Here is a 12,573-nt window from a genome sequence, read left to right as displayed (position 1 = left end):
AACACATGGCCCCATAAAGATAAGAAAACTTTCACGACAAAAGGAAGGCAGACGAGCCCGTCCAAATGGGACGGCTCAGAAAGCCGAGCAAATACGTCACCAACAGCTCTTTTCCAATGGCTGGCCACCGTTTAGCATAAACGGTGACGCCAGCCAATGGAAAAGAGGGGCGGGGCTTAATGCCCCTTACAGAAAATACCCCATATCATTAAATCTCGCCAGCGAGACTGCGCAAGTGCGCAACCTACGCTAGCGAGACCTAAAAAGGGTGTTTTTAAATCATTCCTTCCAAACAGTGATTCCTCATGGTATATAAACATTTTTTGTGACCGAAATCCAAACGTAAAACATTATATTTTACAGACTATTGAAAGGTAGTGATAACCCGTTCACAAACGAAAGGAATCCCAAAGCAATCACAGATCTTGTAGTCTGCTGACCCTAGCAGGCCAACATCCTTGTGAAAATCATGGTGGTTCACAATTTGTGAACTACCTCTTTAATATTCATGAGGTAGGTTGAATTGCAACCCAATGTGGTTCTGTATTTTGTGAACTGACCTATAAGTACTAAGGTTGGATCACAAAATACTATAAATTAGCAAAAAGTTGGTGTGTAAAATGTAACCCATTTTTGTGAATCCTATCTTAGTACATCTGTCCCATTGTTCTTTGTAAGTTGCAAAGACCACACATACATTTATAACAAATATTCATTAGTGGCTCTGATACAATAAAAAGTGATATAATCTCAGAAAATCTATTACCTCATGTAAGAACCTGGCACTGAATCCCATTGCCAGAGACAATAAGCACATCCTTGTCCATCACATTACATAAGGAAATGTTACTGGGTAGCAAATGAAGGAAATGCTTCAACAGAAATTCAGTGGGACATAAACAAGCAATCATTGTGGAATGGAAGGCTATGGAGCATCGGGGTGCCTGTACTGAAGAAGTGCCACAATATGTACTGGTACTTTCCTAGGAAGGCTCTCAAGAAACAGTGCAATTTCAAGGTGCAGTTTCAAGGGACAAACAATAAACTGTAAAGAAAACAATCGCTTACCTTGTGTCTGAAAGATCACACTTGTTGCCCGCAATGGCCATGACAATGTTCTCAGGACCATGTTCTTTCAATTCCTTCACCCACTTTTTCAAAGTATGAAAAGAATCCTAGATGAAAGATAGGGCAAATATTATGCTTCCACAAAAATAACTCATAAGTTGTAAGTTTATTCAAAAGTTGACTGTTCCTGTTGAAATAACAGATGTGAAGTTAGATAGAGCAAAATGGTACAGAATGTAGAAGTGGGTGGTGGACGCGGTGTCTGCAAGGTAAGTATCACATTATTGGATTATTGCATTACAAGACTGTCTCATTCACATTAGTTAAGTTAGGATACAAGCATTCACATACCACCTTTTAACATTAGTACGGCATTGTTTAGTGACTAAATTAGTCTTGGTTTGTGTTAGTTAAAGTGAAAGTACAATCAGTTGATCTTGCTTAAGATCTTATTAGCTTGTTAAGTGTAAGGCTGGGTGTGCCAAAGGTCTGGTGTATTTCATTGAGTTTGGTGGTGGGCTACTCATAGTCTATAGTCTGTCTATACAGCTTCTTTCATATATAGCATTATTAGCTAGGTAACATGTTTGCTGGTGTATTATATTAAATGTATCTGAATGGTTCTAAGAAATGTGCCAGTGTGGTGCTTACCTCCTAGTAAAGTTCTAATGCATATATCACCCACCCTTTACTTGTTCAGCTATCAGGAATTATCATGTGTGGCTTCTCGGGTACGTCAGTTAGGTTAACTATTACCTCATGCCACACTGTGGATTCAAATGTAAACATCTTAGCGGTTTGTACCCCACCTAGCTTCTCATCCACGTTGTTTCGGTCGACTTTGTGTGAGGAGAAGCATTTTAGCTAAGGTTTTTCTCAATGTGGTTGCTATTTAAATAACTTGAAAGCAATTATGATTAAAATATATATATATATATATATATATATATATATATATATATATTCACGTAAAAAACCATAGGTTTCACACATGTTGTAGTTAGCTGGACATTTCCCTCGTAAAAAACCAATGAAATTCCCCCGTTATAGTTAGTGCAGGCAACTATAACTCACGCAACCGCAATCCTCTGCTGATGACGTCAGATATTACATCACTGATTACATATGTGTCTTTCTGAAAAATAAATATTTGTAATATATGTATAGCTAAAGATTAATGGAAGAAGACATGGGTAAATAGGTGTCTAAATACAGTGATGTAATATCTGACGTCATCAGCAGAGGATTGCGGTCTCGTGAGTTATAGTTGCCTGCACTAACTATAACGGGGGAATTTCATTGTTTTTTTACGAGGGAAATGTCCAGCTAACTATAACATGTGTGAAACCTATGGTTTTTTAAGTGAATTTGTACAGTTTTTTAAATGCTAAGTTATGTATTTATTAATATATATTTTTTTCAGGTTTTTCACCGTGCGCGCACTGTGCACGCGCGTTGCGTTTTTCGTGCCATGCGCGCACGGTGCACGCACCCCGTGCTTTTTCACTCTTGGGGGTCCTTCAGTGACCCCCTGACAAAGGCTAGGGGGTCAGGAACTGTCCACCCTGCCCCCTTTTCACGTTCTCCACCTTTATTTTTCACTGCCTCAGACTGCGAGAGACAAAATGGTGGCCGACACTTCCTGATTTCGACCGATTAGAATGTTTACTGACATCTAACAACCAATAAGAATTGCGCTCGCGCACGTCACCGTGCGCGCACCATGTGCGCTTATAGATATATATGTACTTTTAACTGAAATTTTCTCAGGAACTACTGAACAGATTGACTCCAGATATTCAAAAGGCACATCCCTGACCTGAGGACTACCTCTCTGCCAAATTTCAAGTAATTCTGTTCAGCCGTTCGGGCTGTACCTTGGACTAAAGGTCCCTATGGAAAAATGCATGGGGAAAACGCATTTTGGGACCCCCCTTTTTTCTCGGCCCCCGCTTGACGAATCACCCCGAGACGTTCAGGGTAGGAGCGGAGCGGAGCGCCCCACCTATTTTGAAAAATTTGCGAGGATTCGTCAACCGGCGCCAAAGTTATTCAAAATAGAATTTTCAGATTTCCTATGGAAACACGGTCCTAACTATAACTATCTACTGGCGACCGCCAGTAGATAATATATATATGTGAGTGTGTGCGTAAGACAAAAAAGAAACACAATATTGTATTAGACTTTTTAACCAATCAATTGAAGGGGTCAATTTCACTTTGAAAACGAAATTGAGAATCACATCCCGCCTAAACACGTTTACTGAATAAACAAGGAATTTTTCATTCCCGTTAGGGCTCTGTGTTTCAGTTTTGTCTACATAATCACGAGTGCCACCCTCTTGATATGGAGAACGCCCGCCCGTGAGGTAGGCAAAAGCCGGGTGGAATTTGTTGGAATTTATATATATATATATATATACATTCACAGAAGAAAACAAAGGTTAAAGTCATGTTATAGTTAGGTCGAAATGTCATTTAAAACTTTACATTTTAAACAAAAAAAACTCTGAAATTCATCAGCTACAGTTACTTGAAGCAACTATAGCTCGTGCCCCCGCCATGCACAAAGTTGTCATCAATGATGTAATTTCAGATGTCATCAGTGATGTTATCAATGATGTCATAGAATGGATGTAATATGTAAAATCATAAGAAGCATATGGCAAGGGCATGAGTTATAGTTATAGTTTCTGCAACTGGTGAATTACAGTGTTTTTTTGCTTTAAAATGTTACGCTTTAACAGATATTTTCACCTAAATATAACGTCACTTTAATCTTTGGTTTTTTTCAGTGAATTATTATTCTTTTTTCTTTTTAATGTAGTGTAAGATATTATTACCATACCTAATTATAACAACACTTTAAGGTTTCTTTTTTTCAGTGAAGTTATACTTTTTTTCAACATAAAGGAAGATTTTATTACCATAGCTAACTATGCCAACCGGCTTTTTGCTTGCACGGTTGGCATTGGCACAGGGTGTGTACCCCACACCCAGCCCTCTACAACTCAGTTTATGTTGCAGCCAGCGAATCAGAGCAAATATTCTTGTGCGAGTCACTAGAGACGCTCGCTCTGCGAGAGTGAGACAGACAATGAGAAAAGAGACCCTCGTGGCTAATCAGATCGCTCCATTATTTACAGCTGCATGCCCACTGGAATCTCGAGTCTCGTGCGTACCCAACCATCCAGATATCTATAAATTTTGAACCTTACTTCTCAAAAACTACTGATTGTATTTTTCATCAAATCACAAAAAACACGCCTTTTGGATAAAGATCTAGCTTTCTGCCCAGATAGCTACAAATTGTGGACCTTAATTTTTCACAAACTACTGAACCAATTTACAACATATCACCAAATGAATGCTTTAGTAATGATCTAGCTTTCTGCCAAGTTTGTGCAATTCCGTTCAGCTCTTTTTTTCTGTATTACTGTTCATTTTTCTGGGAAAAACTTGTCTTTATTGCAATATTCAATTTTTATTAAGGCTTATATTTTCAGCTTTAGCTGATAGAACAATACCTATTTTTTTCCGATTTCATTACCAGACTGGTAACTCCTTTTGCTGCACTATGGGGGCCCTGGATGGGGGGGGAGGGTCTGAAGTCCTATGTAAGCCCCACTTTTGAATCTGGGTCCCCTAACACCAGTTTATGATTCAGCAAGTTCTGCCTGAAGCTACGATCTACAATTTCCAGGGACACCAGCATTCTTACATTTCTCTTTACTCTTGATTCAATTTTCCAGGACTTCCAACTTATTTCCTAGCAGGCCGGGTACATGGTCGAAACTGCACAGTCTTTTTCTGGTGGCCTTTGTGTTGTTTGTTGAATTTTGTCAGTGTGTTAGGGTATCCGAAGGATATCATATGAATAATGAGCTTTGGGTATCGGACCCACAGGTCACTTCCGGGGTCTTCTGGCAGAAGTGATGATAGTGGCAGAAAAAGAGCAAACAACTCAGAAGGAATTTTGTGGTGATTATAAAACTTTAGCAGTAAAACCAGTGGTTGTTGTGGAAGTTCGAGTTAAGGAGGAGACTTGTGGAGTGTCTGAATTTGAAGGAGGAGAGTGGTCGAGCAGAGTGGAGTGGTGGGGAAAAGAGAGATGAACCATTGGAGGACAGCGGATGAGAGGTGTGACCAGGTGAGAAGAGGGGAGACAAACCAGTGAAAGACAATAGGCTAGAAAAGTGGACCGGGGTAGAATGGCAAAATGAATATTGAGGACAGTAAATGAGAGGAGTGGAGCAGTCTGGAGACTAAAGGGGGTGGGGCGAGTCAGGACACTCCTACAGAGTGGAGGAGGGAAAAGGAACACAGGTGACCAACAACACTGCACCATTGCCCACACTCTGAGTCTCCACACATGTAAGTTTTAGTAGTAAAAGTTGGAGAGAAAGAGGGAAGTGGTTGTAAAATGTGGAATACATACTAAAAAATGGGGGATAAGTTAACGGAGGAGTAAGGAAAGGTTAGGGAGAGGTTTAGGGAGGCACATGCACCCACCCACAAAAGAGTAAGTCCATTCATATTCACAAACTGCACTTCTAAAGTACCACAGCCAAAAAAAGACCCAATAACTGTCATAAATGCATTTCTAGCACCACAAATGGCCAACTGCTGCAATACTGTTTTATTGTAAATAAAGAGGTAGGGACTGAAAATGAAACCCTGTGGGAAACTATGTTAAATGAAATTCAAGTATATAAACTTGTTAAAATATAACAAAAAAATGTAATGTTAAACATTAACTCAAAATAAAACATTTTTTTATTTTAATATTGTTTAATAACCTTTAAGGGTAAATATTAATGTAACTTTCATTTAAAAAACATATAATTACATTAATTTTAATACATTGTATACCTCCCTTTTGTACATTTTTAATACATAATAAAAATATTTTTTTTAAACTTTGGATGTGATTTTTTTCAATAATGTAACATATTTGCATTTTAAATTTGAATTTATTTATTGATGCTGCAACAGTTTTTATATTGTTCTAAAATTAAAATAGTTATATACAATTGAAATTTATATTTTAAAATAAAATAATTTTAAGTTTAATAAACTTTTACACTTTCCCCTTACTTTACCATATGGAGATTTAAACCTCAGTTGTAGAGACCTCTGCGTACATATGAAAAGATACCGGTAGTAACTATGAATTCATACATTATTTTTTACATAATGATTATATCAATTGGAATATATGTAATTGAATAAACATTTATTTTTAAAGATTTATTTTTAAAAAAACACCAGAAGTTAAAAAGTTTGCATTTACATATTATGTATTAAAAATTACAAAAAGATAGGTATAGACAATCTAAATAAATTTACAGTTTAAAAAAAATATTGTTATATTTATTTTTAAATTAAAAAGGATAATAAATATGTTATTAAAATCATGTTGTTTTTAAATATATATATATATATATACATACTTTGTAACATTCAATTTTATTTATATATATTTTTTAAAAGTTTAAATATTATTTAAATGTAACATTATTTCCTATAATGTTCTATTTTAAGTCCCTGCCTCTATTTTCTATGGGAAGGCGCTGTAGTCTCACTGGTTGACCACGGGTGGTGCTGGACATACTACTGCTCCTTTTTGGATATAGTAAGTTTACACTTGTAAATTAGGCTTCTCCAAGGGGTTGGACACATGCAACTCTGAACTTTTGCATAAACTTACACGCAGAAATGGTGAATAGCCCAAAGTTGTAAAGTAACTCCAAAGTGTAAGAGTAAATTAATATGAGTAGATTTACTCATTTGTAAGTGTTTCTTTATAAATAGGCCCCACAATTATTTTACTAGGTAACTCATTGGCCATGTCCCTTGATACTTTATCACAGTACCATGGATAGACCTGTTTTTTCCGTCATTGCTACCTAGATGCTATAGCATTATATTGCTCGATTTATTTGGTGCCACGAAGCTTACTTGTACTGGCATTGTTTATGTTTTTACAAACAATTATAAAGACAGTAATACCAACCAGATCTCATGCGTCTTTTTTTTAATGGAGTCTGTAAAGGGATTCTAAGAACTTGGTCTCCTTCAGAAATGCGACTTGCACTCCTTTCAGGTAATGTATATTTCAAATATATCCCTTTGCTGGGTGGCCTCCACTGCACCACAAAAAATCATCCTTATTACACCTTGTTTCTCAACCTCCCATTGATACAGTTTCCTCTTTATTGGGAGAGTTGTGTAGCTTCTCCAAAACGTAATAGTCAAGACTGGAAATGAGGTAGAGTCTAACAATGTGTGACTTTGGGCTTACTACCACTTGTAGTTGCAGGTGAGCCAACTATCCCCATCAGCCTCTCCGTCTGCACAATGTCCAAGCGTTACCACTCTCGAACTTCCACTATGTCAGCTTCACAGATCTGTGGTACCTCGGCAAACTCCTTTGACCCTAAGCAGTGTCGTCTGGGCATTAAGCGTCACACTCTGTTGGTCGCAGATCCACAGGTGCCGGCATCTACTAAGCCCACTGTTTCACACCTCTTAACGGACATCGGCTGCTTACTGCCTTCAAAAACGAGCTCTGGTTTTCATCTCCTTTTCCCTGCCACCATGTGATTTCGGCTTCTCATCAGGTGACTCTATGAAGGGAGCCGAAATCATGTGAAAAATGGTGGTATCATGTGAGTTGGCATGTCTGAGGCATTCCTCCGCGTAGTGCCTCATTACGAGTGGGGGTACGTGAAACTGCAGGTGGGATATACAGAAGGCAGATGGAGACCTTATGGTCCCCTAAGAAAAGAGAAATTATCGTGGGAATCCGTAATTCTGTAGGTAGCTAAGACCTTAGACAGGAGTCTCTGACAGACCACAGGAATGTTGCTCTCGTCCAGCAAGGACAAAATAGTTCTAAACAAGAATATATGTATTTCTAGAGCTTTTTGCTAGTTCATTTCCAACATTTCACCCACTCACGTTACCCCCACGTGGCAATGACTAGGAATCGAATAAACACGATCACTCCCAAGTCATTTGACTAATGTTTGCTCCAAACCAGCATAGCTAATTTCCTGTGGGGTGAAAGGAAATCCTGTTATCCGTGGTTGCATGAGGAATGCAAGCATGCTGCGGCAAGCAATCACTGGAGTACACAACAGATAACTTCAAAGTGCTGGCTTTTTTTTAGCGCTTTTAATAGTTGCATGCTTAAATGCGAAGTGTCCCCTCCAGTAACCCCAGCCTGTCAGATGAGTGCAAACATGCCCAACTCTAGGTCATTTTATATGTGTGTGTTTATATACACAGTAACACAATCACATACAACATAACTGTATGTGCTAAAACCCGAGTATAATCTAACAGTGGGATTCCCTCCACCAGACTTTCGCTACCCGAAAGGAAATTCCACCAGTGAATTATGCGGTAGGGGAGGACCAAATTATGCAGCATGGTTGATAAAATAATGCGGCAAGAAAAAGTAAGCATGAGGCGAAATGTAGCTCGATCTCTGATAGTAATACGTCCTTATTTTGTTACTTATACCCAGGTTAACACTTTCTGGACAAAGGTTTTACCCCAATCGCTACCAGTTTAACACCCAAATACACAATAAACAAAGGGGACCTGTCAACTTTTTCAAAGGGACTTCCACTGCGCGCCAACACAGTAGCTGATTTTTTGGTAACTTTTGATCTGTTGGAGCTAGAAATGTTTTTTTGTTGAAATCTGCAGATTATGTAGCAGATTATGTGGCAAATGTGGGAAACCCATAATTATGTGGGTAGCCCAACAACTGCAAAATTGCATAATTCCAGTGGCCCTGAGCACGTTATTAAGGTGTCGGTAGAAAAGGATCACTATGATCTTAATGTGTTCCAACGTTATCCTGGCATTCCTCAAAGTTCACAATTTTTCTCTCAAGAGCATTTTAAAACGTTGCCTATTTTTTGTCCACTTTTCTTCCTAAAAGGTTTCATTTGCTTTTTGCGCCTGGACAATGTCCAACGATCCACAAATGCACATTTTACACGTAACAACGTAAACAATGCCTGTGAAACACTTGGACTTGGTCTTGTCTCCTTGCGATTCCAGGATCATGTTATGTCACTGGTAGTAAGTAATCTTGTTTCCAAGGCACCCATCCCCAGACAAGCTCTTTTCAGGCTCAGTCTTCACATTCACCTGTACATATGTACACTGTCACTATTAGTTCTCACCACCATTCATGTCTGTCTGTTCACAATTATTGGTGTTACACTGTGCTAAGCAGTACAGAAAACTATTCTCACATACAATCACAAACCCTCTTTTTAAATAGTCATTGGAGAACCTATGTTTCCAGCCCTCCAATCACCTGACTCTCTTCCACTGTTGTTGGCCTTTCCTGTGGCGCCGTGAGTACTGCTCAGAATGGATGGATCACGCAGAGCTTGTAAAATGTTCCTCTGCATGTACAATAACATTTCCTTGCATGTCTGGTATAGTGCATGATGAACAGAGGTGCCCCTGTCTATCATGAGTCACCACAGAACGACAATATGCAGATCGTGAGCCCTCCTAGGGGCATACAGGGCTTTCCAAAGCCCAGAGGCAGCGGATATGGAGTGAGCGGCTTCTCACTTACTGAAGGCGGGAGGCTGGGACTCTTTTTCTCTTTTTTTATTTTTTAAATCCTGGGTTCTGGTACATATCAGACACCCGGGTGCTGCCTTGTGGTAGGGGCACTGCAGGAAGCCCACTCCCACGCTGAACCAGTCAGTCAGTCAGTCAGTCAGTTTAGTTAAAAAACATAAAAGTACTACACATAAAATACAATACATCACACAGTAATACATCAAAAAATCCGAATCATCAGTAAATATGGGCGACCTAGAATAAAAAAAAGTAATATAAAACCAAAATTCATTAAATCAAATAAAATCCAGACTACCATTGAAACAAGCATGTCTATAAATCACCACAGTAAAAACGATTCAGGTTAAAAATACTATTAAAAAGAGTAATCACACACAAAGCGAGAGGCTGCCCCCGGAAATTTGGCAGAGTATGGGGGAAATGGAGACGGTACCATGGTCTGGGATCTGATTGACACGCAGTGGGTCCTATTGGATACGGCTGTACTCTGAAGGTATGTGGCTGGATATGGGCCCTAGACCCAGTGGGAGCCGCTGGGGCGGGGTGGGGGGGCGTAAAAGAGGACTGTCAACAGTGTAATTTATGACAGAGCAGGATTTCGATAGGTTGATTGACATGGAGATGTTACTGTGGGTTGTGGGTGGGGGGTCTTTCGGACGCGTGGATGACTATTTGTGACATGACAGTTGTTCTTCTATTGGTTAAAAATGCAAATAAAAATATATATAAAAAAAAAGTAATCACACGAACTTAATCGATGCTCATTATGATATCATAGGGCACAGTTTCTTCCTAAGTCTAACAGCTGCGACTAAAAAACTTGCAATGTTAAAAATTTCCCATGAGTCATTCAGCCTCTGAAGATAATGTGGTTTCACCTGTATAAAACCTTTTCCCCTTAGAATTGGAAATAAAAACCTTCTACGAATAACACAATAGTCACAGAACATTAAAAAATGCATGGTGTCCTGGGATGAGAAATTATTTCAGGTACCGGGACCTAAATTACACTCCCTACTCCAGCCTTGCACGTTACCCAGGGAAAAAGTGTATTGAATTCAAACGAATCCTGGTTAAAAGCAGGCGATGGAAGGGTTTCGTGACTATTCTTAGGTAAGGTTCTGTTTCGGGGGAGGGTTTCAACAGGAAGTAAGCTTTTACTGAAGGTTTCATCAACTCTGTTTCCCCCGCTCAACCGACATCAGGTTTAAAAAATGTGTTTTTACCCATGCCACGTCCTCTTTTCTTATTTTATCAGGGAAATCGAATAAATCTTGGCGCCCAAGTTTGTTTAGAACATACTTAATGTAGTGGCCATGGAATATTGTCAGCTCGCTCCAGGGTGACACAGTCCCTTATGATCTTATGGTTTAATGTTAATTCTGGGTTAAGCTTGGTCTAAAGCCAGCATACCACCGGTGCCAGCCTCATCCGATGTGCTACGTAGCCAACGCCTAACTCTTGGTGTATTATAAAGGTTGGAGAGAATTGGGGGACCGACAGGAGAGTACATCAAAACGTATTTTCATCTATATGAACCCCCTCCATTGGCTTATATCCCCAGATAGCAGAACCATATAGAGCAATGGCTAAGCTTTTGGACCTATAGATATTGAGCATGGCATCAATTGGTTTCGCCCCCAATCGCTGGGCAAATCTATGCACAGCAGCTGTTGACCTTGCCATCGCATTTGTTTTCACTTTCTGTTGTGATACCCATGAACCCCTCTCATCAAACATCACTCCTAAATAGGTAAACGAGGTCACCCAGGTCAGCTCTATGCCATCACAGTAAAAAGATTTCATTTTTTTTTGTTTCCGGGCCATATTCATTACATGTGATTTGGCTATATTAACAACTAAATCCAAAGATTTCATGTAGGCCCCAAAGGAATCCAGGAGCCTCTGGAGCCCTACAGCTGTACGGGCTAATAAAACGGCATCATCCGTGTATAGGAGCAAAGGAATAACCCTGTCCCCTGCTCGTGGTATGTCCAGACCGGCAGAATCTAAAACTTTACCTAAATTATTTATGTATAAAGTAAAAAGTAATGGGGCTAAAATACATCCTTGGTGTACACCTCTACCAGTTTTAAAGTGCCTAGTGCAGTTCCCTTCTTGGTTGATCCTCACCCTAGCAGAGAGATCCCTATGTAGGTCCGCCAAAAAGTGGACAAGACTTGGCTCTATGCCCATGTCTAGCAGGATAGGCCAAAGCTTGGATCTGTTACCCAGATCCAAGGCAGACGAAAGATCCATAAAAGCCAGCTGTAGTGTCCCCGCTTTAGCTATAGTGTATTTGCCTGCTAATAAATGTACATTTAGGCACTGATCCAAAGTACCCCTTCCACTTCTAAAACCATATTGAAGATTATGTAAAACCTCATTTTCTTCTAGCCAATCCATTACTCTAGTTAAAATCACGTTCCCTAGAACTTTTACTGCAGAATCTACTAGTGATGTCAGCCTATAATAGTGTGGGTCGCCTCTCTGACCTTTTTCAAAAACAGGGATGATGGTAGACAATGACCAGGATAGCGGGAAACCCTGACAACTAGCCACATTAAAAACATTTGTCAATATTTTTGCCCAAAAAGTTGGGTTTTGTTTGTATAAGTCTGTAGGGACGCCGTCTGGATCTATTTCCATAAATGCCAATTTCACTTCACCTTCGTTAAAAACAGTTTTGGGGGAAACCCTGCTGATATCTAAACTGATGGGTACATCCGGGCTAGGGGTGGCCTCATATATGGCTTTGAAGTGAGAACGCCATTGGGCTTCTGTAATATTGCATTAAACGGGGGCATTCTCTATTCCGGAGAAGAAGGGTCAATAGCCCAGAATCTACAGCTATCTTTTAGAATTTCCACTGATAATAAAGCG

The 12,573-nt window shown here is 39.5% G+C and overlaps 1 protein-coding gene across 1 annotated transcript in view; it reads right to left on the bottom strand.

The window, feature by feature from the left end:
* RAB31 (RAB31, member RAS oncogene family) overlaps positions 1–12,573 on the bottom strand; it is a 293,231-nt gene that overhangs the window by 24,666 nt on the left and 255,992 nt on the right. Inside the window, exon 5 of the mRNA XM_085607336.1 lies at positions 1,069–1,175. Coding sequence (XP_085463462.1) covers positions 1,069–1,175 — 107 coding nt within the window. The remainder of the gene's footprint in view (positions 1–1,068; positions 1,176–12,573) is intronic.

The sequence above is a fragment of the Triturus cristatus genome, chromosome 5_2 (genome assembly GCF_964204655.1).
Source record: "Triturus cristatus chromosome 5_2, aTriCri1.1, whole genome shotgun sequence".
NCBI classification, from domain to species: Eukaryota; Metazoa; Chordata; class Amphibia; order Caudata; family Salamandridae; genus Triturus; species Triturus cristatus.
The sequence above is the reverse complement of the archived record's forward strand: the minus strand, read 5'-3'. Positions and strand labels throughout refer to the sequence as shown.